At 53.6% G+C, this 25,446-nt stretch overlaps 9 protein-coding genes across 9 annotated transcripts; 4 read left to right on the forward strand and 5 right to left on the reverse strand.

Moving 5' to 3' along the window:
• The first annotated feature begins 120 nt into the window (after positions 1-120).
• Positions 121-1,519, forward strand: IWZ02DRAFT_455353 (uncharacterized protein). Its single transcript, XM_066767782.1, has 3 exons — positions 121-446; positions 499-776; positions 830-1,519. Exons 1-3 carry the CDS (start codon positions 311-313, stop codon positions 1,232-1,234), a joined length of 819 nt encoding a protein of 272 aa, XP_066622066.1. The 5' UTR covers positions 121-310; the 3' UTR covers positions 1,235-1,519.
• On the forward strand, positions 1,505-4,778 carry IWZ02DRAFT_306472 (Retinoic acid induced 16-like protein-domain-containing protein). The gene is made up of 4 exons (XM_066763995.1): positions 1,505-1,583; positions 1,640-1,744; positions 1,800-2,737; positions 2,787-4,778. The coding sequence occupies exons 1-4, from the start codon at positions 1,575-1,577 to the stop codon at positions 4,609-4,611; spliced, it is 2,877 nt and encodes a 958-aa protein (XP_066622067.1). The 5' UTR covers positions 1,505-1,574; the 3' UTR covers positions 4,612-4,778.
• A 488-nt stretch (positions 4,779-5,266) lies between these two features.
• On the reverse strand, positions 5,267-7,874 carry IWZ02DRAFT_306462 (uncharacterized protein). Its single transcript, XM_066763994.1, has one exon. The coding sequence runs from the start codon at positions 7,495-7,497 to the stop codon at positions 5,371-5,373; it is 2,127 nt and encodes a 708-aa protein (XP_066622068.1). The 5' UTR covers positions 7,498-7,874; the 3' UTR covers positions 5,267-5,370.
• Positions 7,560-8,984, reverse strand: IWZ02DRAFT_491773 (uncharacterized protein; the record flags this gene model as incomplete). The annotated part of the gene is made up of 7 exons (XM_066769774.1): positions 7,560-7,868; positions 7,921-7,928; positions 7,980-8,053; positions 8,107-8,147; positions 8,210-8,314; positions 8,372-8,438; positions 8,908-8,984. 7 exons carry the CDS (start codon positions 8,982-8,984, stop codon positions 7,560-7,562), a joined length of 681 nt encoding a protein of 226 aa, XP_066622069.1.
• A 1,090-nt stretch (positions 8,985-10,074) lies between these two features.
• On the forward strand, positions 10,075-11,963 carry IWZ02DRAFT_306478 (carboxylesterase). The gene is made up of 4 exons (XM_066763996.1): positions 10,075-10,681; positions 10,734-11,238; positions 11,294-11,424; positions 11,494-11,963. Exons 1-4 carry the CDS (start codon positions 10,143-10,145, stop codon positions 11,849-11,851), a joined length of 1,533 nt encoding a protein of 510 aa, XP_066622070.1. The 5' UTR covers positions 10,075-10,142; the 3' UTR covers positions 11,852-11,963.
• Positions 11,964-13,163: 1,200 nt separating this feature from the next.
• Positions 13,164-14,124, reverse strand: IWZ02DRAFT_491775 (uncharacterized protein; the record flags this gene model as incomplete). The annotated part of the gene is made up of 2 exons (XM_066769775.1): positions 13,164-13,782; positions 13,835-14,124. The coding sequence occupies 2 exons, from the start codon at positions 14,122-14,124 to the stop codon at positions 13,164-13,166; spliced, it is 909 nt and encodes a 302-aa protein (XP_066622071.1).
• A 1,988-nt stretch (positions 14,125-16,112) lies between these two features.
• On the reverse strand, positions 16,113-17,288 carry IWZ02DRAFT_455368 (uncharacterized protein). The gene is made up of 2 exons (XM_066767783.1): positions 16,767-17,288; positions 16,113-16,706 (listed from the first exon to the last, which is right to left on the reverse strand). The coding sequence occupies exons 1-2, from the start codon at positions 17,045-17,047 to the stop codon at positions 16,595-16,597; spliced, it is 393 nt and encodes a 130-aa protein (XP_066622072.1). The 5' UTR covers positions 17,048-17,288; the 3' UTR covers positions 16,113-16,594.
• A 4,046-nt stretch (positions 17,289-21,334) lies between these two features.
• Positions 21,335-22,018, reverse strand: IWZ02DRAFT_380121 (uncharacterized protein; the record flags this gene model as incomplete). Its single annotated transcript, XM_066765086.1, has 1 exon — positions 21,335-22,018. A coding segment is annotated over one exon (684 nt), but the record flags the coding sequence as incomplete, so codon positions are not given.
• Positions 22,019-22,237: 219 nt separating this feature from the next.
• Positions 22,238-24,434, forward strand: IWZ02DRAFT_455376 (uncharacterized protein). The gene is made up of 3 exons (XM_066767784.1): positions 22,238-22,509; positions 22,559-22,879; positions 22,933-24,434. Exons 1-3 carry the CDS (start codon positions 22,399-22,401, stop codon positions 24,088-24,090), a joined length of 1,590 nt encoding a protein of 529 aa, XP_066622074.1. The 5' UTR covers positions 22,238-22,398; the 3' UTR covers positions 24,091-24,434.
• The last annotated feature ends 1,012 nt before the right edge of the window (positions 24,435-25,446 follow it).

A 25,446-nucleotide genomic window follows, 5' to 3' on the forward strand; every position in this document is an offset into this window, starting at 1 on the left:
CGTTGCGGGCTTGGAGGCGGTTTCTGCGTTAACGGCCGAGATGACGGTCAGATCGACGAGGGGGCTCCCGGTTCGGCTCAAAGACGGGACAGCGCCAGTGACGTCAAGATACAATCCATCCAACTGCCTTTCCAAATCTGATGCCTCCGCGCCCTCCCATAGCCCCGGCTGGCGACATCACTATTCGCAATCATCATGGCTTCAGTATTCGAGACCCTTCCTCCCCTCCCCGTGCTCCGCGGCCCGTTTCCCATACAAATAGCACCTCGAGTCCTTTCGCTCCACCGCTACACCAAATCCGCATCTCGCCATGGCATCCAAACTCGTTCCCTCTAACCCGGACCAGGTCATGGTCATTCGGGACGTTGTCCCCAATGTCATTACCACCTGCTCAGTCCCCTTTGCTCGCTTCGGCCGCATCAAGATTGGAGGCAGAGGAACCATAGGTGTGTGCCGGCGCTGTTCCCCTACATGCTCGCGAATGCTAACAAAGCCAAGTCCGCTTGCAAAACGGATCTCTCGCCGTCTTTTCTCCTGTTGCCCTAACCGAGGAGGTCAAGAAAAAGGTCGAATCCATGGGAGAGGTCAAATACATCACGGCCCTCGACGCAGAACACCATATCTTCCTTGGACCATGGCACCAACAATACCCCAACGCACGAGTTCTCGGTCCAGAGAGCCTGCCCGAGAAGCGTGAGAAGCAAAAAAATGAAAAGGTGCCTTTCCACATCGTGTTCGAGTCAACCAAGAAGCATGAGATCACAGTCGATCCCGAGGTACGTTATCCGGCGCGACAGCGACGCCCGTCGCATATTGACTCCTTTTGCAGTTTGATGCCGAGTTCGAGTACGAATACGTTCACGCGCATGCCAACAAGGAGATTGTTTTCAACCACAAGCCTACCCGCACTTTGATCGAGGCCGACCTGCTCTTCAACATGCCGGCGACCGAGCAATACAGCAAGTCGGGCGTCGACGGAACCTCTGGAATCCTGACGAAGCTCTTCTCGACTTTTACACACATGCGGGGCGAGGCCATGGGCCAGAGGCGGTTCTTGTGGTATGGAGTCAGCAGCGGCGACAGGAAGGCTTTCAGCTCGAGCATCGCCAAGATCAACGAGTGGGACTTTGAGCGCCTGATTCCCTGCCACGGCGACGTCATTGAAAGCGGCGCCAAGACGAGGTTCCAACAGGTTATGAAGTGGCATTTGGACGCAGCACTGAAGTCGCAGTGAGCAGCAAGTTCAAACGGAGTTGAGGGAGCTCGTGGGCGGGCGGGGGAATGGATTGGAGATTTTTTTTTTCCGCGTTTTCTTTCCGGCGCGCATGGCAGAGATGCATCCAAGGGGGTCGAGAGGAGCATGTGGTGTCTTGTTAGCAGCTGGTTATACCCCGTTAGTCGCAGCAGGAAAATTGGAGTGTTTTGCGATGCCTCAGGAAATGCTTCACGGACGCGATCTGCGTGGTCGTGCTCCGGGACCCAATGAAACGCCGGCCGACAGCTGGCTGGACCTCCGACAACAAGCTGGAACCCCCCCCAAAGACCACCACCATGCCTGATAGTCGTTCGCGGCCATGGACTTTGTACGCCCTCTTGCCAACCTGAACAGCGGCGAATGCTCACATACTCACTCCTACAGTGGACTCGGTTGATCGGCGGGACCAGCGCTCAGAAGAAACGCTCCAGCCAGAACGATCCGCAGCAGCGACTTGCACGCTTCAAGCGCGTCTACAACCAAATTCTCGTTCGCACACCCTTGCTTTTGTGACCGTAGGTTGTGGCTGACGCTGGATGAGCAGAACACATGGCACAAGTCGTCCTCCCTCGCAGGCGACCCGGCCGCTCTCGATAGCTTGCGAGCAAGCTTCCAGCGCCTGACCTCGATACTCAACGAAGAATCCCGCTCTCCTGCTCCTCACCTCTGCCTGCAATTCGCGTCGTCGTCCCAAATCTATTCGGCCATATCTCGCATTGCCTCTACATCGCACAATGAAGCTCTGGTCAGGGATGCCGTGGCCGTCTTCGGCGCCCTCATCGACAGCGAAGAGGAGGACTTTTTGGCAAATGATCGGTTCGCCGAGGCGCTCATGACCTTTGTCTCCAAGATCTCGAGCTCCAACATGCTGCTCATTGGCGAAGATACCGACGCGGAGATCGTCGAATTGCTGTTTGGTATCTCGGCCAAGATCCGGTTGGAGCCTGAGATACTGCCCGTGTGGTTCAGTTCAACCGGCAAGGTCGATTCGGACACGCGATCCGCCATCCTTAACAAGGTCGGATTTGCGGGCATCATTCGCAAGGAGGACTTTCCGCTCTGCTATCAGCTCATCGATCACGTCCACCACGAGGGCAGGATAGGCGACTTTGCACGCACGGGCCTGCTGTACATCTTCGAGACGGCTTCCAAGTCGCGTGAGCTAGAACAATGGATTGTCGAGAGCGACCTGGCAACGCTCATGGCCAGCGGTCTTGGTGCGCTTTACAGCCAGCTCAGCCGAAAGCTCTCTGTTTTGCATCCTCCGGAGGACCGGCCAGTCATTCTAACCCTTTCAGATTACCCTGAGTATCACCTCCCTAACGATGCCGAGAGCATCTTCTCTCCTGGATTTCGCACCCACTTGGACACTTTCCTCTCGTATCTGGCTTTTTGGCAGGACGTGCTCGAGCATTGCCGGTCTCCCGACGTGCGACAGACTCTCATTGACCACTTCCAAGTGTTGTTCCTGCAGCAGCTCCTGTGCGTCTTCATTGCCCCAGAAAGATAACTCGCATGCTGACTTTTCCAGATACCCATCCCTTCTTGAATCTTCGGATGTCGACGGAGGTTCTTCCGTTGCCGTGCTGAACTATCTGAGGCAGATTCTGGACGCGCTCGACCACCATGAACTTGTATACATGATTCTGCGCTACCTCTTGGCTCTCCCAGACGAAAACGCAGGACGCCAAAGATCTGCATCCGTTTCGCAGCGTCGGTCAACGCTCATGCTGCTCTCTCGGCCGGAAGAAGACGAGACCATGAACCCATCCCTTTTCAACCTGGTCGATCTTTTGCTTAACAGCACCCAGTCTCGAAACCAGCAAACCGTGGTCTCCGCTCTGAAGCTCGTCACGACAATTTTGGGCAAGAACCACAAGTATGCGACCGGCACGCTTGTCAGGGTCACAGAGGTCCACCACAAAGATCCCCAACGGACCATGGGAGCGCTCAACGCGGAAATTGAGTCGTATCTTGATGTTGCTGAAAAGCTGGTACCTGGATCTTCGCTCAACTCCGAGTACGACTCGTTCCTGAAGGACGTCATGAGTCTCCTGGAATCGCATCCATGCTCCATGAAAATGCTTGCGCTCCACGGACTTAACCTCCCAAGCCAGGTGGCCGTGGATTACCTAGCCTCCGAAGCCCGCAAGGACGAACCCATGTATCGCCTCAACTCCGATGACGCGCTGTTCATGTCACTGATGAAGATCCTCTCCAACTTCTTCACGAATACAGTGGATACCAATCTCAGCCTCACGGACGCCATTGTGAACTTGGCTTCCTGTCCCAACATGCGACTTGAGGGCTGGCTAGCTGTGGAACCTACCAAGTACCACTTTGACCCTAATGAGACGTTCGAGGATGAAGACGAAGACCTCCGTGACATTTTCAAGGCAAGAAGGAAACCGTCATGGACGAAGCCGGCCACACCTGCACTCCTCGCCCAGCTCAAACGCCTCATGGAACAAGTCGAGAGTCTCCGCAAGGAGATTCCCGAATTTGACGGCTACGTCGCCACTCGCAAGCAAGCCTTCCGCATGCATGAAGAAATCAACGAGGCTCTTCGCTCCACCGCCAACTTTCCTCCCCCATCACCCTACCCCATGCCCCGCCGCGCCTCGGAAACGCCGCCTCCAGCTGCCGGCTTCCTCACGCCACAGTTTGGCAAGCAAGTCCTCGAAGGCGCAGCGAGCCCCTTTCGCTCGCAATCTCCACGCGGCCGCAAGCTCACCAGCGCCGCGGACGGGCGTCCGCCACCCTTCAAACTGACGACGGCCCCATGGCTCGAGCCCGCGCCCTCATCCAAGAAGAATTCTTCATCCTCCTCCATGTCCCCCGACGCCAGCCGCGGCGCCAGTCCCAATCCCGGCGGAAGCAGGACGGTTCCTCACATCCGCGCCCCGTCGCTCGGCACCATTCTCAAGCAGGTCCCCATGGACGCTGAGATTCTGAAGCGCCCCGTCAAGTTTCCGGCGAAGGCCAAACCGCGTCCAAAGAAGCCGGGCCGCTCGGCTGAGCCTGGCGAGCCGAAGATTCAGGAGGAGAGGGAGGAGGAGGCTGAGGCCGAGGCCGAGGTCGACCAAAACGACAATGCCAGCGCTGCTGGTGCCGGAAAATCCGTGGACGCCGCCGCCGAACCGCCCAAGCCTAACAAGAACGAGGGTGATGTTGAGGGCGACAACGACGACACAGAAGAGACGGAGCAAGGCCCCGAAGAAGAAGAGGAAATCGTCAAGGAGGTCAGCCTCGGACACGTGCTTACCAACGTCGTCATCTTGCAGCAGTTTGTCCTCGAGCTCGTTGCCATTCTGCAGGTGCGGGCCAGTTTGTTCCAAGAAGTCAAGTTTGTGTAAGAGTGGTGCAGATGAGGAGGGTCAATTTGCAGAGGGCAGAAAGAGGAAGAGAAAGGGAATGAGAGAACGAAGGTGGAGGTTGAAGGGCAAGAGGGAAAGAGAGGAAATTGTGAATATGATTGTTGGTGGAGGGGAGGCAGAAGAAAGGAAGAAAGGAAGAAAGACAGTCTTTGATTGCTGATGAGTACTTACTCACCTACATCCCCTCTCACTTTATCCAGGCAACGGACGAGGAGAAGACAACGACTTGTTTTCCCTTGCATCGTACACGGCTTGTTAGGAGCATCGATAGCGAGCGTGCGTAAGCGAGATTTTATTCTATCGATTGATTTGCTACTTGGCTGTCTTGTCTGTTTGGTGGTTTTGCTTCGACTGGCTTCCTTGTGATTCATTTTGTGGGCGGATGGGGCTGTAATGAGCTAGTTGGGAAGGTGAACGACGACGGGATGAGAAAAATTGAGCCCTGGAGAAAGGTGCGTTTGCTTCTGTCTGTTTGCCTTCTTGCTCTCTCCTACTCTTCCATCTCTTTTCAACTGTTTTGTCATTCGTCATCCTTTTGTAACCGCTATACTCACGGCTAACCTCTTACCTCCATCCACTCGTCCTTTCTCGCTTGACGGCCCTCCTCCGTCTCTGTCGTCGCCATTTACGTCCACTTCAACACCACGGCTTCAACACTTCCATTATTCCGCTCCAGCAACCCACGCATATCCAAATATAGGGAGGTACATTTCCATCCACCCGCGCAAATACAGCAGGCTATCCCAACGAATCAGTCAACCCACCGCCCCTCCTAGTGCGGTCACGGTTCATCCATCCCAAACTCCAGCGCGACGCCATCGCCGTTGCTGGACTCGCAGCAGCATTATCCACCGCGCCTATATTACCACAACTACTGCTATGACTGCCACCAGCGGAGCCCCTACCACCAACAAGATCAACATCTTCTCCGCTAGGAGAAATAGCAGAAGCCGCATTGCTGCCACCACGGCCGCCTCCGCCTGCGCCGCGCTCCCAGTCGCTTCCACCCGTGTGCGTGCTGTCTTGATGACGCATGAATATGTTCGCTGAGCTGGCCTCGCTGCCGCGGCGGACGGACCAGCCGACCGTCTTCATGATGCCGCTGCTGCCGGCGCTTCCCCACCACGTCAAGCCCCGAGCAGTGGCGACCGGCGTGTTGGATATCGGGTCCAGCTCTGGCGAAGCGAGTGGCGGCGAATTGAGGGCTCCCAGAAATGGGAAGCTGCGGGGGTGGGCGTCGCGGAAATAGCCTGGGGCCATTTTGCTGCTGTTTTCGTTGTCGCTGCGACGCCTGAGACGTGCTGTGTCCTGCGTTTGAGCGGGTGGACTTAGGGGAGACTGTGGTGCTGAAGCCGACGAGTGTAGCGTGTCGCCGAGGTCGAGATTGAAGTCTGCTCTTTTGCGATGACGCTGGTCTTGTTTCGCCGGTTTCCGTGCTGGTGCAGACGGACTGAGGGCCTTGGTGGTTGAATCCGACGATGGCGAGGACGAAGATGCAGTGGTGCCAGTGGTTGTTGTCGTCGTTGCCGTGATTGAAGAAGGACGGAGCTCGTCCGTTGGTGGAGAAAGTCTTCCGTTGAATGTTTTGCTGCGCCTGCCATCTTTTTCCTTGCTGTTGCAGCTCCTTAGTCCACTCCCGCCACTGTTTCCAGCGCTCGTCATGCTGAACCGCCGTGCCAATTTGAACGGACTGACAGGATCACCGGCGCCGCCAACCTTCCATTTATCACACAACATCGCATAGTCGTTGACTGAAACGTCGTCTCTTGCATCTGCCGTCTTCCTGGGCTCACCGCTGTCATTGCTGCTGCTGCTTTTCGAGACACTTTGTCTCCAGCCAAGCAAACCTCCGAACCAGTCGTCCATCCACTGCATCCCGCCTCCGGCATCGTTCGACCCGCTTTCGCCCATCACGCGCCGGGCCCTCGCATTTGTTGCAGTTCGTTCCCTGTCCATTTCATCTCGCCACTCGCCGCGTACTTGCTTCTCCTCGTCGTCTCCTCCAGCTCCCACCTCGCCTTCTGCTAGATGGCGATGGCTCTTGGTCTTACTCCTGCTGCGCACAACATTTGAAAACTTGGCCGACGGACACCTGGACGATGCGGTATCGCCCTGTGTCGGTACTGACTCAGGCGTGGAGTCGGACACCTCGACCGGCGGCGTGAGTACGCCGGTGACCGGTGTTGTCGCAGCAAAATCATACGCCGTGACCAATTCTGGTGCCGTTGCCGCTTCTGTTGTCGTTGGGTCCGGTGCCGATTGAGGTATTCCAAAGGGGAAGATGGCGCAATCAGGAAATTCTTGAGTGGGACTCTCGAAGAGAGACAGTGAACGGAAAGTCTTTGTGCCCGCGGGCAGCATTGTATATGATAACGAATCGCGACGAGGAGCCGGTGGGCGGGGTCTTGGACAAGTTGACGCTGATCTCGGCTCTAGACGCTGAAAGAGTGAATTCTGGGGCAGTTGATGCGAAGAAAAGATATGAGGAGGAGGACCAGGACGAGTTGGCCGGCTCTGTTGACCGAGTCCAAGGTGCGGACGGGGACGTGGTAAGTGGATGTTCAGGTGTACCGAAGGAAGTGGAAGCGACTTTGAAGAAATCGAGGAAATCTTGATCCTCTTCTTGTGCGACTGAGCGCTACGACCAGCGAGACTACCGGAAGTTCTGCGATGTCTCCCTTCTTCTGCTTCAATGAGGGAGCGAGGCCGGCTATGGGTTGGAGTCATGAGAGCTATGATGCCGAAAGCGATGGCGCACCGTTTGAAGAGGGGGCAAAGCATTGGCGTACAGGCCACCATGATGGCTACAGTCGCTTCGACCTGAGTCCAGAACGGCACAAGAGCCCAGCGCCTGCAACGGTGCATCAATTTCTGTCAGTCAAAGAAACGCGCAAGGCAAAAGCAGGACAGCGAATTAGGGACAGCACTTACCAGCTGAAGTCGCTTTCGATCAGTGGGCTCTTGTCCATATCCCATTGGATCAGTTGAATGGTCCGTGTCAAAGCGAAACAAGCAGGTATGACACTGGTGATGAAGAGAGCGAGAAGGACCATTCTTTCACAAGTGCCGATGCGCACAATGTAGACCAGTGGCACGGGAACCAGTGCAACGACAAAGTCAGTCGAGGTTTCGATACAACTGGTGGAGATTATCCAAGCAAAGAGGTTGAAGCACCCGCGCGGTCTGGTCTCGAGGTGCCAGTAATTCGCAACGGGCCAGCAAGGAATGCTTTGGACCTTGAGGCAAGTGAGTTCGATATTTATCTTGGGCATCTGGAGAGGAACTCACAATGACGGCTGTAATCAAGCGGATCACCAGGAACTACATGATGATTTTGATTATCAGACGGTATTGTCGCCCAAAGGTGGTTGCGCCGGCTGTCATGCGCAAGACGAGCCAACAGATGGAGAGCTTGGTGAAGCTGCATTGGTCAGCTATCATGCCTCAAAGGTTGAGGGGCTCGCTGCCGCTCACAACGCCACGATGGAATCGAGGATGATGAACTGGTACCGGTACTTTTCTACCATCAGCACTCAACGAAGGCCTCTGCAAGATAGACGTCTGTCCACCATCTTACCATTTGGTTTCTGTTCAGCTGATAGAGGGTCAGGAGGTACGAATGCTCTCCCCAGCCCGACTCTACCTGCATCATCATGGCAAAGGTCTGCGGAATGAGGAAGATCTACAAGGACCTTCAGCAGCGTTCTTTGCCGCTTTGGACGAACAGAGGCTCTCTAACAATCGCAAGAATGATGAACAGGTCGTCCAGTCCAGGAGTTCCGGTAACAATGAAGCGGCTGTAGAGTCTGTTTCAATTAGCCGAGTGCAAGACGTCAAAACGATCGACCTTTGCAAGCGAAGGGGACATGTCATCGGGCTTCGACCTCAATCCAACAAAAGCGGCAGCCAAACAGGACAGAGCAAGGCTGACACTGCTTATGTACGGCCCGCGACTTTCAGAGGAGTAACAGGGGCCGTAAAGCATCCCCATGCCGCAAGGAACTCAGTGCTCAAGTCAGGACTTGGAGGAGTAGAATGCGTAAGAATGAGGCGAGAGGCATTAGGGTTTGTAGAGTATTCCGAGGGCAGAGGAGAGGTTGGTGTTGGAGAAGACCTGTCTTGGTCCATCTTCAAGGACTGGGCGGGGTGCCTACTATCAGATGAGCATCTACGTTGTGGAGCACGACTTCCTCTTTGGAACTCCGATCATGCCACTGCTTGGCTTTAAGATTCTTCAGACCAACATCATCGCAGGAGCCTGATAACCTAACGTACCCAGGCTGTGGATTGCTGCCAGATCCCTTGCTCGTGGTGGTGAACCTGAGGCTTAAGTCGACCTGTGCAACGGTCATCGAACCACGGTACGCTGCGTCCTCAAAACATGGAGAAATTATCTGACACTGCTCTCCTGCAATTCTCAAACTCCTTCTAGTACTCGGAGGCTAATCTTGATAAAAAGATGTTCGACTCTTCTTCGCCTCGTATACACTCTGCAACTAACATAGAAATGACCATACTTCCGCACAGCAGTCTACCATCAATCAGCATGATATTGCGCGTCACAACGAAGCCTCTCGAGCCGTTGTCCCGAACTCACGATCAATACTGCGCGCCGCCTCCATGCGTCGCAGTGCTGTACCGGCCACTCAACATTCCAATTTTCCGCAATGTACACGATTCAAAGCTAGAATGGTTAGACAAAATCAAAAGCGAGCCAATCGCGATGAAGCACGTTGGGTGATGGCTTTTATCAGCTTTACCTCGGCTTTCATTATGCTCTCATTCCAGTTCCGGGAGCAGCCAAAACCGAATTTCTTCTGGGCACTTCAAGTTTCTCCTCCTCTCTGGCTCATATTTCAGTCGTACCTCGAGGATAAATTGGAACAGTCAAAGAGTTTAGAAGCCTCATACTATCTGAAAACCTCACGGAACCTGATACTTCTCACCTTGGGGCTCTGCCCCATTTGGCAAGATTCAACATTCCTTTAGATCGAGAACCTTTCTGATATGTTTGCTACAGGAGTTTGGGTAAATAGGATGACAGTCAGCAGTTTGCTATTGCTCAAGATCATCGAGTCGCTTAGTATCACCTGGGGAGTTTTTTCACCATCACAGCTACATCGAAGTGATTTCCATTGTCTTTTGACATCCACTGTGAGATCGCAGGTCTCAAGATTCCTCCCAGTCATGGTCACAAATGCAGCAGCTCTTCAATACTTCACTGTCAAGTTCAACTAGAGTAAGGCAATACGGAGCGCCGTAAAAGAAGTGGGTCAGTAGATGACTCGTGCCAGCCGGCGGATTTGCCCAATTCTCGGCAGACCTGAACATCACTTCCTTTCAGAGCCGAATCAGAGTCGCAAAAATAATCCAACCCCCGCGTATTTCTTGAAGGATTCAGAGCGTGGGGTGAGTACAAATTCATGGGTACTCCTGCGTGGCTGGTTGAATTTTCCGCGCCCCGTCATCCTCTGGCCCCCTGAATTGAGCTTCTCGCAGCCACTGTCGCCATGAAGCATTCTACCGCCTGCATGGGCTCTATTTTCGCTACTGCAGTAACGGCATTGGCTGGCTCCACTCTCGCTTCATCAGGGTCTGCACCAGTCATCTACCTCGACAATGGCATCACTGTCCACGCAAAAGTTAACCAAACCGCATCTCCTGAAGTTGCGCAGTATTTGGGAATCCCTTTTGCCCAACCTCCAATTGGCTCTCTGAGATGGGAGCCACCGCAGCCATACAAGGCCTCTGGCAGGGAGGTGATCAACTCGACAAAACTCCCACCATCTTGCTGGCAATATGTTTCTGTCCAACCGGGCGTTCTGCAAACCGATGCTCCTCAATTCATGATTGGCAGCTCTGGTATGAGCGAGGATTGCCTCACTGCCAGTGTCTGGACTCCGACGTCTGCATCAAGCAAGAATGCAAGTCTACCAGTGCTCATCTGGTTCTACGGTGGCGGATTTGCCACTGGTGGCGAGGACGTCCCTTACCAGGTACCGGACAAGTGGGTGCAAAGGACCAAAGATCATATTGTTGTGACCTTCAAGTGAGCCACATCTTCAATGCATCCGTATCTCGTGCCAATGACTTTGCTTTAGCTACCGTATCAACATCTTCGGATTCCCTGATGCTGCAGGATTGGATGAAGTGAACCTCGGGCTTATGGATCAGCGTCTCGCCGTTGAATGGATCCGCGACAACATCGCCAAGTTTGGCGGCAACCCTGACAACATGGTCATTTGGGGACAGTCTGCCGGAGCTGTCGCTGTTGACTACTACAATTTTGCATACCCCGAGGAGCCTATTGTCAAGGGCTTGATCATGGACTCTGGCACCGTGCACCTCAACCAGCTCCTCAGCCCCGATAACCCCGGCTCAAATTTCTCTTTTGTAGCTTCTAACCTTGGTTGTGGCAACCAGACATCTCCACAGGCTGAAATTGCTTGTATGCGCAACGTCCCCGCGTGGAAGATTGAGAAGTTTGTCGCAGAATATGAAGATTCAGGAGACAGTCCATCGATCACTTTCGCTCCGATGATTGATGACAAGTTGGTCTACGAAGATTACACTGAAAAGGCCTCAAACGGGGAGCTGAGTAGACTGGTACGTCCCAAAGCTTCGAACATAGTAGCGAGTAAAAGCTGACACATTGTAACAGCCCGCCCTAATTGGCTTCAATGACGCTGAGGGCCTCTTCCTGGCCCCATACAGCCCAGATGGTCCGAACATGACCGTTGCTACGACATTGGCGTACGAGTACTTCTTTTGTCCTACCACCAAAACGACGTAGTAAGTAACGCCTCTTCCCATGACATTGACAGTTGACGACAGCGCGCAATCAGCTGATACTATCCGCAGCGAGCGTCTTTCCGCGGGACGTACCACGCACCGCTACTTTTATAACGGCAACTTCACCAACATCTCTCCTCGACCCTGGCTGGGTGCTTACCACGGTAGCGAGCTGCCCCTATTGTTTGGCACTCATGCAGACTTCCGTGGCAACTCGACTCCTTTTGAATATGAGCTCTCTCACACTCTGCAGGATGCCTGGGTTGCTTTTGCGCGGGATCCTGAAAATGGACTTGATCGCCTCGGATGGCCTGCTTACGAAGAGAAGGGAGGCCAAGTGAGGAAGTTTTCCGTTGATGGTGTGTTAGTACAGATGGGCGACGTCAGTGACATTGAGGCGGAGTGCCAGACGCGCGGTCTCTTGTAAGGTGGATCTCTTCGCCGCATCTACATACAGTCGTTGCATAGCAGCACTCCTGTGCAACACTTTGGAATCAAACTTGCCGACTGTGTTGCATTTAGATAAGACTCCCCAGTTCATCCTTCCCGTCGGATTTCAAGCCATGGCCATCAATGGAAGCCATCGATGGAAGCCGTCAATGAGAGCCGGCGATACGATACTTCGGATGCAACGAATACGGTTTCGCTGATTAATGTTGGTTTTGTTTTCTGGAAGCTCCACATCCCGATCCTTGTGAATAGCCGACACCGCTCAGCTGCACACCCATCACTCCCACTGATGTTGGACAAATTTGTTCACAGCTAAGGTCTAGATTTGGATGCTCAAGTTGCCGAAACGTCAAAACGCAATCACTACAACTATTCGACATTGATTGTGCGCAACCACGACTTGAGAGAGCAAACCCTTTCATTTCAGACCAAAGACCACTCAATCGATACAACACCACCAGCATTCCCATTTTGCCGACGTGATTGCTCACCAATTGCCTTTCAGGGCACGTAAATGCGAGCCAATGGCGATGACGGAACGAACCGTCGAACAAAAAGTCGATGAGCACAGGGTTGTCAGCAGCCGGGACCTCCCCGTTTGAAAAATTCGGGCGCAGCACCTCGTAGGCTTCGTTCCGGATTATCCTCCTTCCGAGAACGTCAATTACATTTTTCTTGGTTGCGATCTCGTTTGCTTTGGCTTAGGGTGCAACAAAGTTGTTGAGTGAAATGTATACGATTTTTCAAGTTCATCTCTCGAGTTCTTGCACATGTCATTGGTCGATTTTGTGATAGTTGCTGGGTACCAGATTTTCGATCATTCGAGTAGCGTTTTTGACGAAGGGATTTTCAGGAACCATGGGCTGTCGCTATTGTGTGATTGTCGAGAAAACGTGGGGATCGACTTCATGGATCGGTTTGCAAGCGGGTCGTCTTTCGTATTTGCAAATCTCCCGCTCCTCGTGGCTGAGCTGCTGGGCATGCACAAAGTATCAGATGATGGACGTGGCCGCTCAAGACACGGCTTGTGCAAATGTAGAAAAAGTCTTGGAGCTCGCAAGACATCAAAATTCCTGTCATCGCGTCAGAACGCGTGAATAGCTACGTCCAAGATATGGGGCTCCTAAGCGCACCTCCAGCTACCAACAGAACACAATTTTCGCCTGGTCAGTGACAAAACGCTGTCCAACAAACGCAGTAATCTAGAGATAAATCCTCACCCAAGCCAAAAACGTCGCCCGTCGCTCCAAAATGAATCTCGTGTTCGCGGACCTTGTTGAAGCTCTTTCTCAAGATCTCATCTTGGGGAAGGAGATAAATTTGGCGATGGAAAAACCTGGTTGCAACGGAATGATGTCAGTCTCGTCTGTATTCGTCCGTTCGACCTCGAGACCTTCCTGCGTATGGCTGCGGTTGCGGCTGCTACTGCACTGGCTTCTGTCGGACCCGCGAGGAATGCTCATCCACCCGCCAATGCCAAGCGCCAGGAACGCGGCGAGGTGCATGAAGAAGATGAGCCACAGTTTGGTGCTGAAAGCGCCCATGATGGGATCCAGTGCTTTGGTCCCGTTGAATGCGAGCACCGTGTTGCCGATGAGGTGGATCAGCTGGAACGGGATGCTGGCGACTGCCGACCAGAAGAGCCAGAGCGCAGGGCGCTGCGTTCGAGATGGGACGGCTGCTTGCGTGCGAGGCCAAGTGACTCCGAGCCAGGCGATGAGGATGACCATGACCAAAATTTGCAGGATCCAGCCGGTCTTGTCCAAAGCGCGGCTGTTCAGGGTGCGGGTCTTTTCGTTGAGACCTCCTCCGTACGTGGCCATGGTGATGCCAACAGTGCTGATCAAGTTTGTAGCTGCGAGGAAAACCTTGTCGGACCATCGTCGTTTAAATGGCAAGATTATGTTGCTGCAGACTTGTCAGTGTTCGACAAGTGAGTGTGCATTTCTGTCTGACTTACGCCTCGTAAATCACGCCCATGATGAGCTGTGTGATACAAGCAGTAGCACCGGAGTTGCTCAAGATCGCGACAGCATTTGGGATCTCAGGCTCGGTGCGGTGTGCTATCAAGTAGCCATCGCCCAGGAAACGTATGCTGATGTACGAGACGAGAATTGGCCAAGCTACTATGCCAGTCTTGCCATGGACCCAAGTAATGACCAATGATGGAAGGACGAAAACAGCATAGATGGTTAGGTCTGCCACGGCGAGATCAACGACCCTTGGAGAAACTGCAGGGAGACTCTCCATGATTGAAGGTAGAACCGCGGGAGTAGTCGAGTTAGTAGTGGAATTGGTGAACGCGGCAGCGCTGGCTGGAGGGAGAGCGGCCAAAGGAGTGGAAGGCGAGAGTTGACGAACTTGAGAATTGAAAGGGGTCTGAGGGGACTGCTGGCAGATATCCGTGTCAATCGTCAAAAGCATTGGTGCGAAACGTCGGTTTCAATGGCCGGCGTGGCACATAAGTCGGAGGTTGGTTCTGCAAGTTCCTTTTGTGATCGCCATGCTGGCGCGGCAAGTGTTACAGGAGCTTGCAGCATAAAGTCCAGATTAGGTTTGTTTTTGACTTGGCGGTCGCTTTCGTCAGAGAGCAGACCCTTCGGTCTCATAGAACAACGTCGTCTTGTAGCGACCTTGACCCCTCGTTTTCGGATTGAGCCTCTCAACACCAAAGCATCGAATTGCGCAGACAACTGGAAATGTTGGCCATGCAGAATCTGGCCCGGAACCCCTTTACAGCCTCGATTGTTCTCAAGACGGCGACGACCATTCAACCCCTCCCTTTTGGGTATGCAAGAGAGCCCAACGGCGGTGGTCTCGTCTAAAATCTCTAGTTGACTTAGCTCTCATTCGAATCACGCAATATTAGATTCTCCTGACGGCTGGCACCTGGAAGTGAACTGGTAATGCAGTGGAACTGTGCACGAAGTAGATCTCGCGGTTTCCCTGAGGGTGGAGACGCATGTGGAGGAGCCTGATTGACGGTATAACTCGGAGCAATGCACATCGCCTTACACGCGGCACTGAGCCTCGTGCTTAATTGATACTGATGAGGCGCAGGTCAGAAAACTGCTGCTCTGCACTGAAACTTTCACTTTCACTCACCTCTGCCCTCGAGACTTCCTTCTAGATTCACACAACGTACGACTTCGCGATCAACGTTCCCACCTGCGACCCGCGCCAGCTGGATGAAGCCGTCGCAGGCCTCCAACTCCCACGAATGCGAGACGCACATCAAAAAGTGGAGTGCGGCAGTGTTGCGGAGGTGAGCAGCGGCGATATTGCTTTTCGTCGAGGCAGCTGCGGTCTTGTCTCCCACTGGTGGCCTCAGAGACAAACTGTCTCAGAACATGGTGAAGCAGAGACATTGGACTCGTGGGGTGCGTTTCTTATCTTAGTCTGCGTCAGAGATTGGATTGGTTGTGGTCCACAAGGTTGTGAGAGGGGCGGTAAGGCGTGCCCTACTTCAGCACTCCATCATCTTAAATAGATCCAAGCTGCGACACCCAGATTGCGAGGCGACTGCATTTGTGTGGTAGAACCTACCGCCCGATGGACCTGCTGCAGGCAAACCTTTGCTGCTTCCTCAAGATGTTTGATAATTGCAATCCGACACGGTCAGCTGCGGGTACCACTGACAAACAGCATTGAGTGACAAAAACTTCAGGCGACGGTTACTCCTCAAATGTGGACATGAAGAAAAACACTTCGGTGATGAGCGAAGCTTGTTCTTCGACATCGCACTGGCCCGTTTCTGGCAAGGCAAAGAGCTCGTTCGCTAACGCAGTCGTCATTAACCAAGTGCCAGGCCTGCGATCCTGAAGGGTGGGACGTTCATTGTTTGTTTGACGTCTCGCTGGAACCAGTTGGCTATCTAAGACGGAGTTTTCTTCGGGGAATGCCACGTATGTTTGTAAAGTGAGTGGGGGGATGCCCGGCTAAAGACTCTCGTATAACAAGGAAACTTTCTTGGTACTATGTCGGTGCAGGGGTGTCACAGTAGGATGGTTCGTCCAGGTGTCTTTTCAGGCGAGGAGGGCGCTGTTGAGCTGGCCTTCCCGTCGTCGTCCGAGGGGACGGATGGGGTCGGACGTTCGTATTTAGCTTCCCGAATCATGCTTCCTTGATTCTCAACTGCAACGCTATGACAGCGTTGTTACCCAAGGTCCTTGCTGTTCCTCTCGACATAAGACAAATAAGTTTAGTCAACCACAAACCAGATTGTCGATGTTGGCCAAGACTTGGACACAGCAGTTGTTGACTAGATCTGCGCAGGCAATACCCAGAAGTTTGTTTCGAACGATTCGAGCCAGATTGAAGCCGAACTGGGGAATGCAAGGGTCTCAAGGACCGGAGCGAGGTCAGGCGAGAAAATTGGGTCCTGCGAGGCGAGAATAGATTCCTAGGGCGTTGACGTCCAAGAAGCACATGATCGATGTCAATGATAGGTTTCTCTTGGAGACCAACGCCTTGCCAAACAGATTTTCCTGCTGATGCCCATTGGAACTCCATCTGCTGCCAGCTGCTCCATTGGTGTTAAGCCTAAAAGCGTCCTAGGTGGGGAAATAAAGCACTCAAATCGCTCATCAGTCGGGCAGTCAAATCACATTCTTTGTCTTGTGGAAGAGTCTTGAGGTCCAAATGACCACGTCATTTGTTTCTTAGAGATTATGTAACATAATAGCTGTATGCATAATGTCCGAAGACGCGGCTCAAGCATTTACTTGAGGGTGACGTAAATCTGGCCGGCCTGGCTGCAGACATAGTCGTTCGGGTCAGGGCCAGCAGCGTGGCAGTTGACGTCGATATGTGTTTTGCCAGTGATGCCGGCGCTGTGAAGAGGAGTCAAATCATGTAATATTGATGAGAGAACTTTATGCAAGAATACTTACCCAGTGCCCAGGTCCTTGGAAATGGAGAGGGTGTAATCGGAGATGGAGCCAGTAATACCGAACTGGTACTGGGAGGTGCCGCACTTTGCTTCCTTGCCTTTGGCGATCTTAGCGCCGGAGGAAACAGAACACTTGACGCCCTGGACGGTGAAGCCGGCGGCCTGGATACCGTTGTTGTCACGGATGAAGAGGTCGGTAACGGTGGCAGTCTCGATGTCGACAACACCGGCAGAGACAAGGGCACTCAGGGCGGCAACAGAGGCGGCGATGGAGAAACGCATTTTGGCGGATATTGGTTAGGTTTGGAAGATCGAAAGATCGGAGAGTAGTTGGCTGGAAGAGATGTGAATGGGAAAGTAGAGTTGTTGTGTTGACAGCTTCTTGGATGGTTGTGAGAGCTCAATATATACCTGTTCGTGGAGACCCCTTAGCGGCAATACCGTGATCACAGACCCATCAGTGTATCTTGCAATACGAGAAACTGTGAACCCTAATCGAGATTCGCGGGAACTCCGGCGTCGGTAGATCGGCTGAAGATCAGCATTATTATGTCTACTAATACATGTACTAAATAAAGAGCATTTAGTAATAGACTTCAAGAGCTTTAGTCAATCTTATATAACAGTAATATTACACCTATTTATAAGAGTTATCTAAATGGTAGTTAGTGCAGATAATTCAATAGAGATATCTAATTCTCCTCTAACTACTCATACATCACATATCTACTAATTACGCGCACGGATCTAGGTTCTACCTAATCCGTGATTGCCCTTCACCGTCCCCGAGCATACCCCTCTCAGGTATAGAGGAGACGTACCGGTAGCATGTGGACCGGCCCGGCCACCACCGTGGTGGCTGTCCACAATGGAAATGACTCGCCGCCGAGGGCTTCCCAGCCCTCTTACGAATTGATCGACACGGGTGAGCTCCGGTAACGCGCCGCTGCGACCTTTCGAGAAGGCGAGGAGCTTCAGGGGAAGCTGGCGGATTGCCTAGCTAGTCTGAAAGCAGTAATTGCGCTACTACTTTCTCTCAAACACACCAGTATTGCGGGAATAGGAAATGCACGTTGCCCGAGGGCATTTGGAAGCCCGAAGATGAAAGGCCGAAGACCGAGGACACGCTGGCTGGGTACATGCACCGCAGTGAAAATAATTCGCAGCGCGTGCGTTCAACTCGCCAGGCCTTCAACTGCTGTTTCATCGGACAGACTTGCGACTCAGTTCAATGTCGATTGCTTCTGAACTAAGATCCAGCCAATTGGGACGTTGGAGACGTCTTCTCGAATCCAAGTCCTGGTGCTGGCGGTTCTCTTGCTTGGTGGCGCCTCCGCAAAGTGAAGGGCGCGAATCAGCAAAGGAACATCATCCCAAGCTTCCATTGTGAAAGGCGGTCAGTGGGGTAGGGCTGTGGCACAGCCGGTGAGATACGACGTCCAAGTGGATCGTAGCCCGTGGGGCCCGTAGGGCTGTGTCGCTATCCATGCGTTACGAGCGAATGATAGGACTAGAAGACCATCAGTGCGTTACGAGCGCTGGGATGAGGCCTCTCCTACGCCACACTCCAATGAGTACCTCAGCCGTTGAAATGACGTAGAAACACTCTGCAGTCCTCAAATCCGTGGTATATCCTTGGCGATGACATCGTTTCGTGTTGAATTGTCAGGCCATCCAGCAACCGACTGACGTCGCGAGTGATCATGAAACCTTGAGTTGGAAGCCTCGGATGCGACTGTCTTGCGTTCATGCAACAGCCGAGCTTTGGACCGTGGATCGCATCCGATGGAGCGACTGCTAAAGAAAGGAGAATTGGTCTGTGAAGCCTTGAATGACACGTGCGACGGCGTCGCCGAGGAAGACAGAGAGCTGGAGCTGGAGCTCAGACGTCGAAAAAAACCACTGCCGGCGTGTGCTGCTCAATGTTCGGTCAGGGGCTCCAGTGCACGATGCCGAAGCTCCGGACAGCTTGCAAACCGCTACGTTCGATTGAGACCGGACCTCATGCCAAGTCACCTTCTCATATTTTCCCTCTTCCAGTGCGCTTTTGCGAGCAAAGTCGATTTTGGATTGGAACAAGTTTTGTGAGGAGTTGACCAGGAGAGCGATGGTTCAAATCCGACGCATAAGCTACGTAGCTACATACCTTCTTCGAAGCAGTCAATGGACTTCAGGCTTGCAGCTAGGATTAGACTATGCTTTGCAATATCCCAAAGAATGAGACAAGTGAGGTTCAACTTACTTCCGCTGGAGCTACAGAGTGGCATTGCACACACGAGGTCGTGCCGACAGCTCAAATCCCACCTGCTGCTCTACCAGTGTGCATCGAATAGGAACACGTGCCACCGACACATTGTTTCCCATCTTATTTATCTCTGCGTGTTTCTTATTCATCGTGAAGCCAGCACATTAGGTCCACAAGCCAACCATTTCGTTGGGAAGAGAGGCTCGCGTTTCCTCAAGTTCTAGATGATGGCACCTATGGCATTCAGGAGAGAATTCGGGTCCAAGTATGGAAATGAGGCTTTTCGACGATTCTGGGAAGTTCGGATGACGGGTGCAATGTTCTCGTATTCGATGCGCTGCGTTCTGCACCAAACGAGAGAGGATTGTCGGCACGACGCGTTCGACTGGATCATTTCCCCCCATCAACGCGGGTAGATGCTGTTCACATCCAGGTAACATGAGTACCGAGCAGCTTAAGCTGATTTGAACGAGGCAGGAGCGAGGGACTTCGTAGCAAACTTGATCCTCAGTATCCTCGCGGCTGCAAGATTGTGAGAAATTTTCCACACCCTTTGTCGTGTAGACAGTAGACAATGGAAGGACGTCTCCTACAATGAGCAAACGCTGTTGATGCGAGAGCGGCCTTGGCGGCCCCTGATATCCCAACGAATGCGGAGATGCGATCCGTATGAGTCGATCTGTATCTCATTTGCCCAAGTACTTCAAAAGCACCCTTTTGTGAGGGCGACAGGGCGAGCGGTGGGATGCAACATGCGTCGTCAAGACACATCGCCTCCGTGTGCAGCCCGCACTCACCGACACGGCATCAGTCATAGGGATTCGAAATCCGACTGCTCGTATCGCCTTTGGAATGATTACTCGCACGTAGTGGTGATTCTGAATTCTTTACCACCGTAATCCTTTCTGTTTTTAGGGGACAGAGCAATGGAAGAAAGACAACTTCTTGGTGATGAAAGAGCACTATGAAATTCCAAATGTCTTGCCACCTGTAGCACCAATGCTGCTCGTAATACTCAAAAGGTGCTGAAACTGGTGTGCTTGTTGAAGTTTAGAGAAACGGACCATCTGCTGTCCACGACCGTGGCCCACAATTCAGGCTGGAGGCTATGGGGTCTAGGATCAGGTCTTAGGCATTTCCTGTGCCTGCGACTACGCGGGAGCAAAGCCCTTTCCTTGCCCCTGAAAGACATAGCCTGGGGGTCGCCAATCGAAGAGATCCACCGCTTCGGTGCTCCACGGCCCAACGTCCTTGTCGACCGGTGGTGACGGTGGCGTAGACCCGCGTCGTACTGCCTTGGAAGGCACTGCGATGTTGAGACTCGCAGAGCGTTGAAGTATGGAATTTGTTCCTTTTGTGCTACCCACGCGAGGACGACTTGGTGAGTTGGTTTTTGCAGCGCTTGGCTTGCCTTGGTTGGACCTCCAATCAGTCTCGGGGCGTTCACGACGATTGTCAGGTGGCGAGGTGGCTTTGTGAGCGGCAGCCGGTGGAGCGGCCTTGCGCCCGTGATACCGGGGGCCCTCAGCCTCTGCAGCCACCTCGTTCGCGACAGACTGGCCTTTGCAATGACGAGTTGGAGCCTGCTCGAAACCACTTGAGAGCTGAGCCTCGCGTTCAGCGAATGACTTTGAGATTCGATCACTGCGTGCATTTGGCCGGTATCGGCCGGCATATTCCAGCAGACCAGTCGTCTCGGGGAGAATGTCCACTTCCTCGGGCGGTGACGATGGAGTCAAGCCATTGTCGAGTTTTGGTATTTCTGAATGTCGCCTAACGTGCTTCAAGCCATGTGAGTTCTGGACGTTCGGGTTACCGGACCGGGAAACAGCGCGGGAGTTCAAAGCCGCACTGGCGCCCGAGTCCCGGGGCGCAGGTCCTCCTTGACAGAACAGCCTTTTTTTCCGCAGGCCTGCTCTCAGCTTCAAAGTCTTCCGCTGCGGAGAGGGAGTTCGTTCGTCAGACGGGGTTTCAGCACCGTCGGGTGCTTTCCTTCCAGCGACCATCGCTTCTTGAACGCCGGTGACTTTGCTGGTCGTGCTTACAGGAGGTGAAGGACTACGTGCAAGGGGTCGTTCATGGAGACCTTTTCGAGAACGAGACTCATGACCCGCAGCAGTAACCTTCGGAGCAGGCCTCTGGATCGGTCTCTGAGACCGTTTGCCATGAGCGAAGAGAGCATGATGGGAGAAGTTTGGTGGTGTATTTGGTAAGGTAACATCAGACATGGGCTCCTCAACATCAGAGGTAATGTCGATAACATCATCCTGGGGTACAATCCGGCTATAACCTTGCGGTGTCAATGGTGTTTGTCGCTCCAGAAGCGGCGGATCCATGGCAGTTCGACCTATGGCAGACTGTTGTACACGCGATTTGGGAACTGGCGTTCTAATTTCCTTCGCTGCATTCCAGACCTGCCCGACTTCTGCAACTCTCTGCCTTTTGGCTGCCCTCTCCGTCGCGGCCCAGTCTTTTGCTTGATTCGCCTGTCTCTCTTCAAAGGGAGACCTATGCGGGAGCTGGGCTTTCCCGAGAGGACCTTTTGGAGTTCCGAGAACGGCGCTAAGAGAACGATTGAGAGACTGCGAGACTGTGCTTGAACGGATGCCGCTGCTCCTTACTCCTGGAACAGGGAGCCCCGGATTCCTCAGAGCAATGCCATTTTCAGCGACGCCCTCTCTTGGCCGCTTCTGCAGGATTGGAGTCAAGTCCGTCTGAGTAGTGGACTTGGGCTCGGCGACTTCGACGATGACGCCATTTTCCAGAGTAAGTTCATCGCCCTCCTGCAGCTCGTCAACCTTCTTCCAGTGTGTATCTCCAATGTGGTTTCGTGACTGATCATAGACCATGGCGCGCTTGTTGAAGGTATGGAACTTGAGGAAGCCATCATGCCATCGCTTTTGCTTGCGGCGCAAGTCGTGGGTGTAAAGACAGGCGAACTCGTGGACGGGGGCGGTGTTTTGCGAGGGAACAATGGTGCGGATGGCATTAGGAGCGGGAGAGGTCATGCTGAGGTCGAGCGGTCGCGCATGCTGGCGACGGTGTTGAGGTTCAGTTGATGAGGCTCCAGTCGCTGTGGGTTGACGCGTTGGCGTCAGCGCGACGTGCCAGGCGACCTAACAGGCGAGCAGAGGGGGGGGGGGGGGGGGGGGCCCTACCCAAGCGGGCGGCGCCCCCGCTGTGCTGCGCAGCTCAAGCTCCACCCTCACGCCCGCTCCAGTCCAGGTGCAGCTCCACGTATGCTCGTCACCTCCCTCGCCTCTCACAACCTCCGCCATTGGCCCTTTGTTTGCTGGCTTGCTTGCTTACCTCTTGCCCTCCATCACCCCTCACTCTCTTTTCCTTTGCATCTTCGTATCTGCTGCGGGCATTGCTCTTCGTCTTCACAATGCAGCGAATCCAGCGCAAAGTGGGCTCCTTTCTGCCCCGGGGCGAGAACGACGCACAAGTCGCGACCATGCTGGCCGAGTTCAAGGAGGTTGACCAGATGCTAGGAAAGGTGACCAAACTGCTCCATGTTCAACTGCTCGTAGCTGACAAGCGCCTAGCTGCTCGATGCGACCAAGAATTGGCGCGACGCGTGGTCCCAAATCCTCAACCATGAGCACATGTTGGTCTGCGAATTCGATGCTCTGTACAAACCCATCAACGCCGTAGGAGAGATTTCAAACAGCGGACACGTTCCGTCGGAAACGCCTCGAGAGACGGCCGAGCGCACGGCGAAGCTGAAGAACTTGTACACCGACTTGAAGAATGACTTGAACGAGGACATTTCCCTCATCGACCAGCGGCTGCTTCGACCCATGCAAAACGCGCGTCAGAGCATCAAGCCCATGTTCAAATCAATGCAAAAGCGCGAGGATAAAAAGGTGCTTCTTCTTGCATCCCCTATTCATGCCAATGTCTGCTGACTGTGTTGTAGCTCGACTATGAACGCTACAAGAGCCGTGCTGAGAAGCTTGAGAACTCGGCCAATCGCTCCGCTCGAGACGATTCCGCCCTCGCAAAACACCGTATAGACATGGACAGAACATTCACCGAGTTTGAGGCGGCGGATCATCACCTTCAATCTCATCTCCCAAGAGTAACGGCGGCTGTGCTCTCCCTCCTGCCATTTCTCCTCGCCAGCGTGGTCGAAGTCCAGAACAGCCTCGTCGCCAGCCTCTACACTGTGCAACATGAGTACTGCCAGGAATTCGGGTTTCCTTCCCCACCGCCAGAAATGTCGGATGTGCTGGGCGAGTGGGACGCGACCTTTACGCCGTTGCGCAAGGAGCTCGAAACAAGCTTCAAGCTGCTCGTCAACTCGAATGTGGTCCGGCAGCCCATGGAGCTCCCAGAGCAGAAGCACGACACATACTCGGGCTTCAATCTGCGCAACAAAGCATCAGACAATTTTAACTCTGGACGCGCACGTCTCGGAAGCCGGCCTTCATTCAATTCGCTGCGCTCAAGCTCCAACACGACGGCAGGCGAAGAAAACCCTCCGCCCAAGCCACCGCGGCCGCGCGGCGGTCCGCCATCCCCGGAGCAGCAATACAGCAGCACCGCATCTTCTCCAGTGAACCTGGCAACTCGTCCCAAAGTCGCAGCCAATAAACCGCGCATCCCCTCGTCGTCGTCGCCGTCATCGACTCTGACCCCCTACGATGGCAATTTCTCCATACGGCGCCCTTCGACCGCCAGTTCGTACTCCCCCGCACCGCCGTACCCGCAAGATCCGCCAGACTACTTTACAGCTGCACAGCAACGTCCCCATTCCAACGGAGCGACGACGCCCGGCGCGCCCTCCAATGGCGCTGTGCCGACGCCGCTGCAGGGGCTGGCGGCCGGCATCGGAGCCAAGAAGAAGCCACCGCCGCCGCCGCCCAAGAAGAAATTCGACCTGCCCCAGCCGCGTGCCGAGTACGTGACGGCGCTGTACGACTTTGATGGCCAAGGTCCTGGTGATCTGACGTTCCGTGAGGGTGACCGTATTCGCGTTGTCAAGAAGGACGGCGATGCCATGGATAGCTGGTGGCAGGGCGAGTTGAGGGGCGTTCAGGGCAGCTTTCCGGCAAACTATTGTAGGGCTGGTTGAATGAGTGGGGCGTGTTAAGAAAGAAGTGTCAGTCACGTAATGGAAGGATTGGACTGGGGCGGATGGCATCAGGCGTGGCTTTGGACTGTGGTGCCAGCGGATTGATCATCATCACCTGAACTGGACGGCGAGGTGGTGGTGGTGGTGGAATAGCAAATGCAGACAGGCAAGCAAGAAGGATACTCCAACGGCAAGGAAGGCATAGGAAACGGACAACCATCTTCGCTTCTATTGATAATACCTAGGTAGCTGCCGGGCACAGTAGGGTAGAGCAATGCTGAATAGGTAGCGTGCGTGGTGCAGAAAACTCTTGCATCACCAAATATTATCTCTTGTGTGGGAAGCTCGTAGTGCATGTGAGTGATCTTGCCAACAACTATACTGAGTGGACCGTGCGTCCAACTTCAGTACCAACGAGCAGAATGATCGAACATGTGGTTAGCTTAAAGTAGATGTAAACGAAGCCAGTGGCCAAGCGGACATTATTGCTGATGAGCATCTGCTCATTTTCCGTGCATGCTGCGTCCCGTTGATTTTATTTCTCATTCTCATGTTGCTTTTGCACTGTCCGTTTCCACTCAACGAACAAATTGCATCTAACACAACGACACGCGCAGCACACAAACATGAAGCTGAATAATGAATGTAATTCACTCCTCTCATTTCACCAACGACACGGCAACTCAATATTCGCCAAGCTGCGGATTGTAATCGCTTTTCCACGCATGAGTACCCTCAGCGCCACAACACAGCAGCTCGCTCATACACGCAACACGAAGCAAGAACTTCCTTCGCCTACTGGCTGCCTAGCTAAACATACACGACACCACAGACGAGCAAGGACAAGAGAGGAGAGGGAAATAAAGGGGAGGAGTTGCGTATCAGAGTACAGGAACGAACAGCAAAAAGAAAGAAGAGAGCATTAATAATAGTGGTAGTACTAGGTGTAGCAGCAGCAACAGGGCGAGAGGAAAGCATTGAAAGGGGGAAAAGAAGCAGTTGTAGGGCAGAAAAAGAAGAATTGCTCTTCCATCCATCCATCCATCCATCCAGCCAGCCAGTGCGTGTCCATCTCAAGCCACCCCATTAAATAAGAAAGGGTAAAACCAAGCCATCACATCGCAACATCAAATCCATCACGTGTGACGCGTCAGAGCCCGGACGCAGACACGCTCGCTTGCTTGCACCGTCCAAGCCCAATAGTAGTCTGTGGTGCAAAAGGAATAGCAGGCGATGTCAAAAAATCGGAACGACACCACGCGGGCGAAGCACAGCATACACGGCAGACGATGCTCGATACGTCCGCAAGGCAGACAGGCCGCAAGCAGCGAGCAAGCGCCACGCTCCTGCGACCGA

The sequence above is a fragment of the Phyllosticta citriasiana genome, assembly GCF_038021145.1.
Source record: "Phyllosticta citriasiana strain CBS 120426 chromosome Unknown IWZ02scaffold_8, whole genome shotgun sequence".
Classification (NCBI taxonomy): domain Eukaryota; kingdom Fungi; phylum Ascomycota; class Dothideomycetes; order Botryosphaeriales; family Phyllostictaceae; genus Phyllosticta; species Phyllosticta citriasiana.

What these genes read in the sequence shown, in the direction of transcription:
- IWZ02DRAFT_455368 (XM_066767783.1), bottom strand. Translation starts at nt 17,047, where the DNA reads ATGCGTTTCTCCATCGCCGCCTCTGTTGCCGCCCTGAGTGCCCTTGTC. An exon ending in TCCAAGGACCTGGGCACTGG is followed by an intron (nt 16,707 to 16,766) that starts GTAAGTATTCTT and finishes TCCTCTTCACAG; the next exon opens with CGCCGGCATCACTGGCAAAA.
- IWZ02DRAFT_455376 (XM_066767784.1), top strand. Translation starts at nt 22,399, where the DNA reads ATGCAGCGAATCCAGCGCAAAGTGGGCTCCTTTCTGCCCCGGGGCGAG. An exon ending in TTGACCAGATGCTAGGAAAG is followed by an intron (nt 22,510 to 22,558) that starts GTGACCAAACTG and finishes ACAAGCGCCTAG; the next exon opens with CTGCTCGATGCGACCAAGAA. An exon ending in AAAAGCGCGAGGATAAAAAG is followed by an intron (nt 22,880 to 22,932) that starts GTGCTTCTTCTT and finishes ACTGTGTTGTAG; the next exon opens with CTCGACTATGAACGCTACAA.
- IWZ02DRAFT_306478 (XM_066763996.1), top strand. Translation starts at nt 10,143, where the DNA reads ATGAAGCATTCTACCGCCTGCATGGGCTCTATTTTCGCTACTGCAGTA. An exon ending in CATATTGTTGTGACCTTCAA is followed by an intron (nt 10,682 to 10,733) that starts GTGAGCCACATC and finishes ACTTTGCTTTAG; the next exon opens with CTACCGTATCAACATCTTCG. An exon ending in CCTACCACCAAAACGACGTA is followed by an intron (nt 11,425 to 11,493) that starts GTAAGTAACGCC and finishes TACTATCCGCAG; the next exon opens with CGAGCGTCTTTCCGCGGGAC.
- IWZ02DRAFT_455353 (XM_066767782.1), top strand. Translation starts at nt 311, where the DNA reads ATGGCATCCAAACTCGTTCCCTCTAACCCGGACCAGGTCATGGTCATT. An exon ending in TGGAGGCAGAGGAACCATAG is followed by an intron (nt 447 to 498) that starts GTGTGTGCCGGC and finishes AACAAAGCCAAG; the next exon opens with TCCGCTTGCAAAACGGATCT. An exon ending in AGATCACAGTCGATCCCGAG is followed by an intron (nt 777 to 829) that starts GTACGTTATCCG and finishes CTCCTTTTGCAG; the next exon opens with TTTGATGCCGAGTTCGAGTA.
- IWZ02DRAFT_306472 (XM_066763995.1), top strand. An exon ending in GCGTCTACAACCAAATTCTC is followed by an intron (nt 1,745 to 1,799) that starts GTTCGCACACCC and finishes CTGGATGAGCAG; the next exon opens with AACACATGGCACAAGTCGTC. An exon ending in TTGTTCCTGCAGCAGCTCCT is followed by an intron (nt 2,738 to 2,786) that starts GTGCGTCTTCAT and finishes TGACTTTTCCAG; the next exon opens with ATACCCATCCCTTCTTGAAT.
- IWZ02DRAFT_306462 (XM_066763994.1), bottom strand. Translation starts at nt 7,497, where the DNA reads ATGCACCGTTGCAGGCGCTGGGCTCTTGTGCCGTTCTGGACTCAGGTC.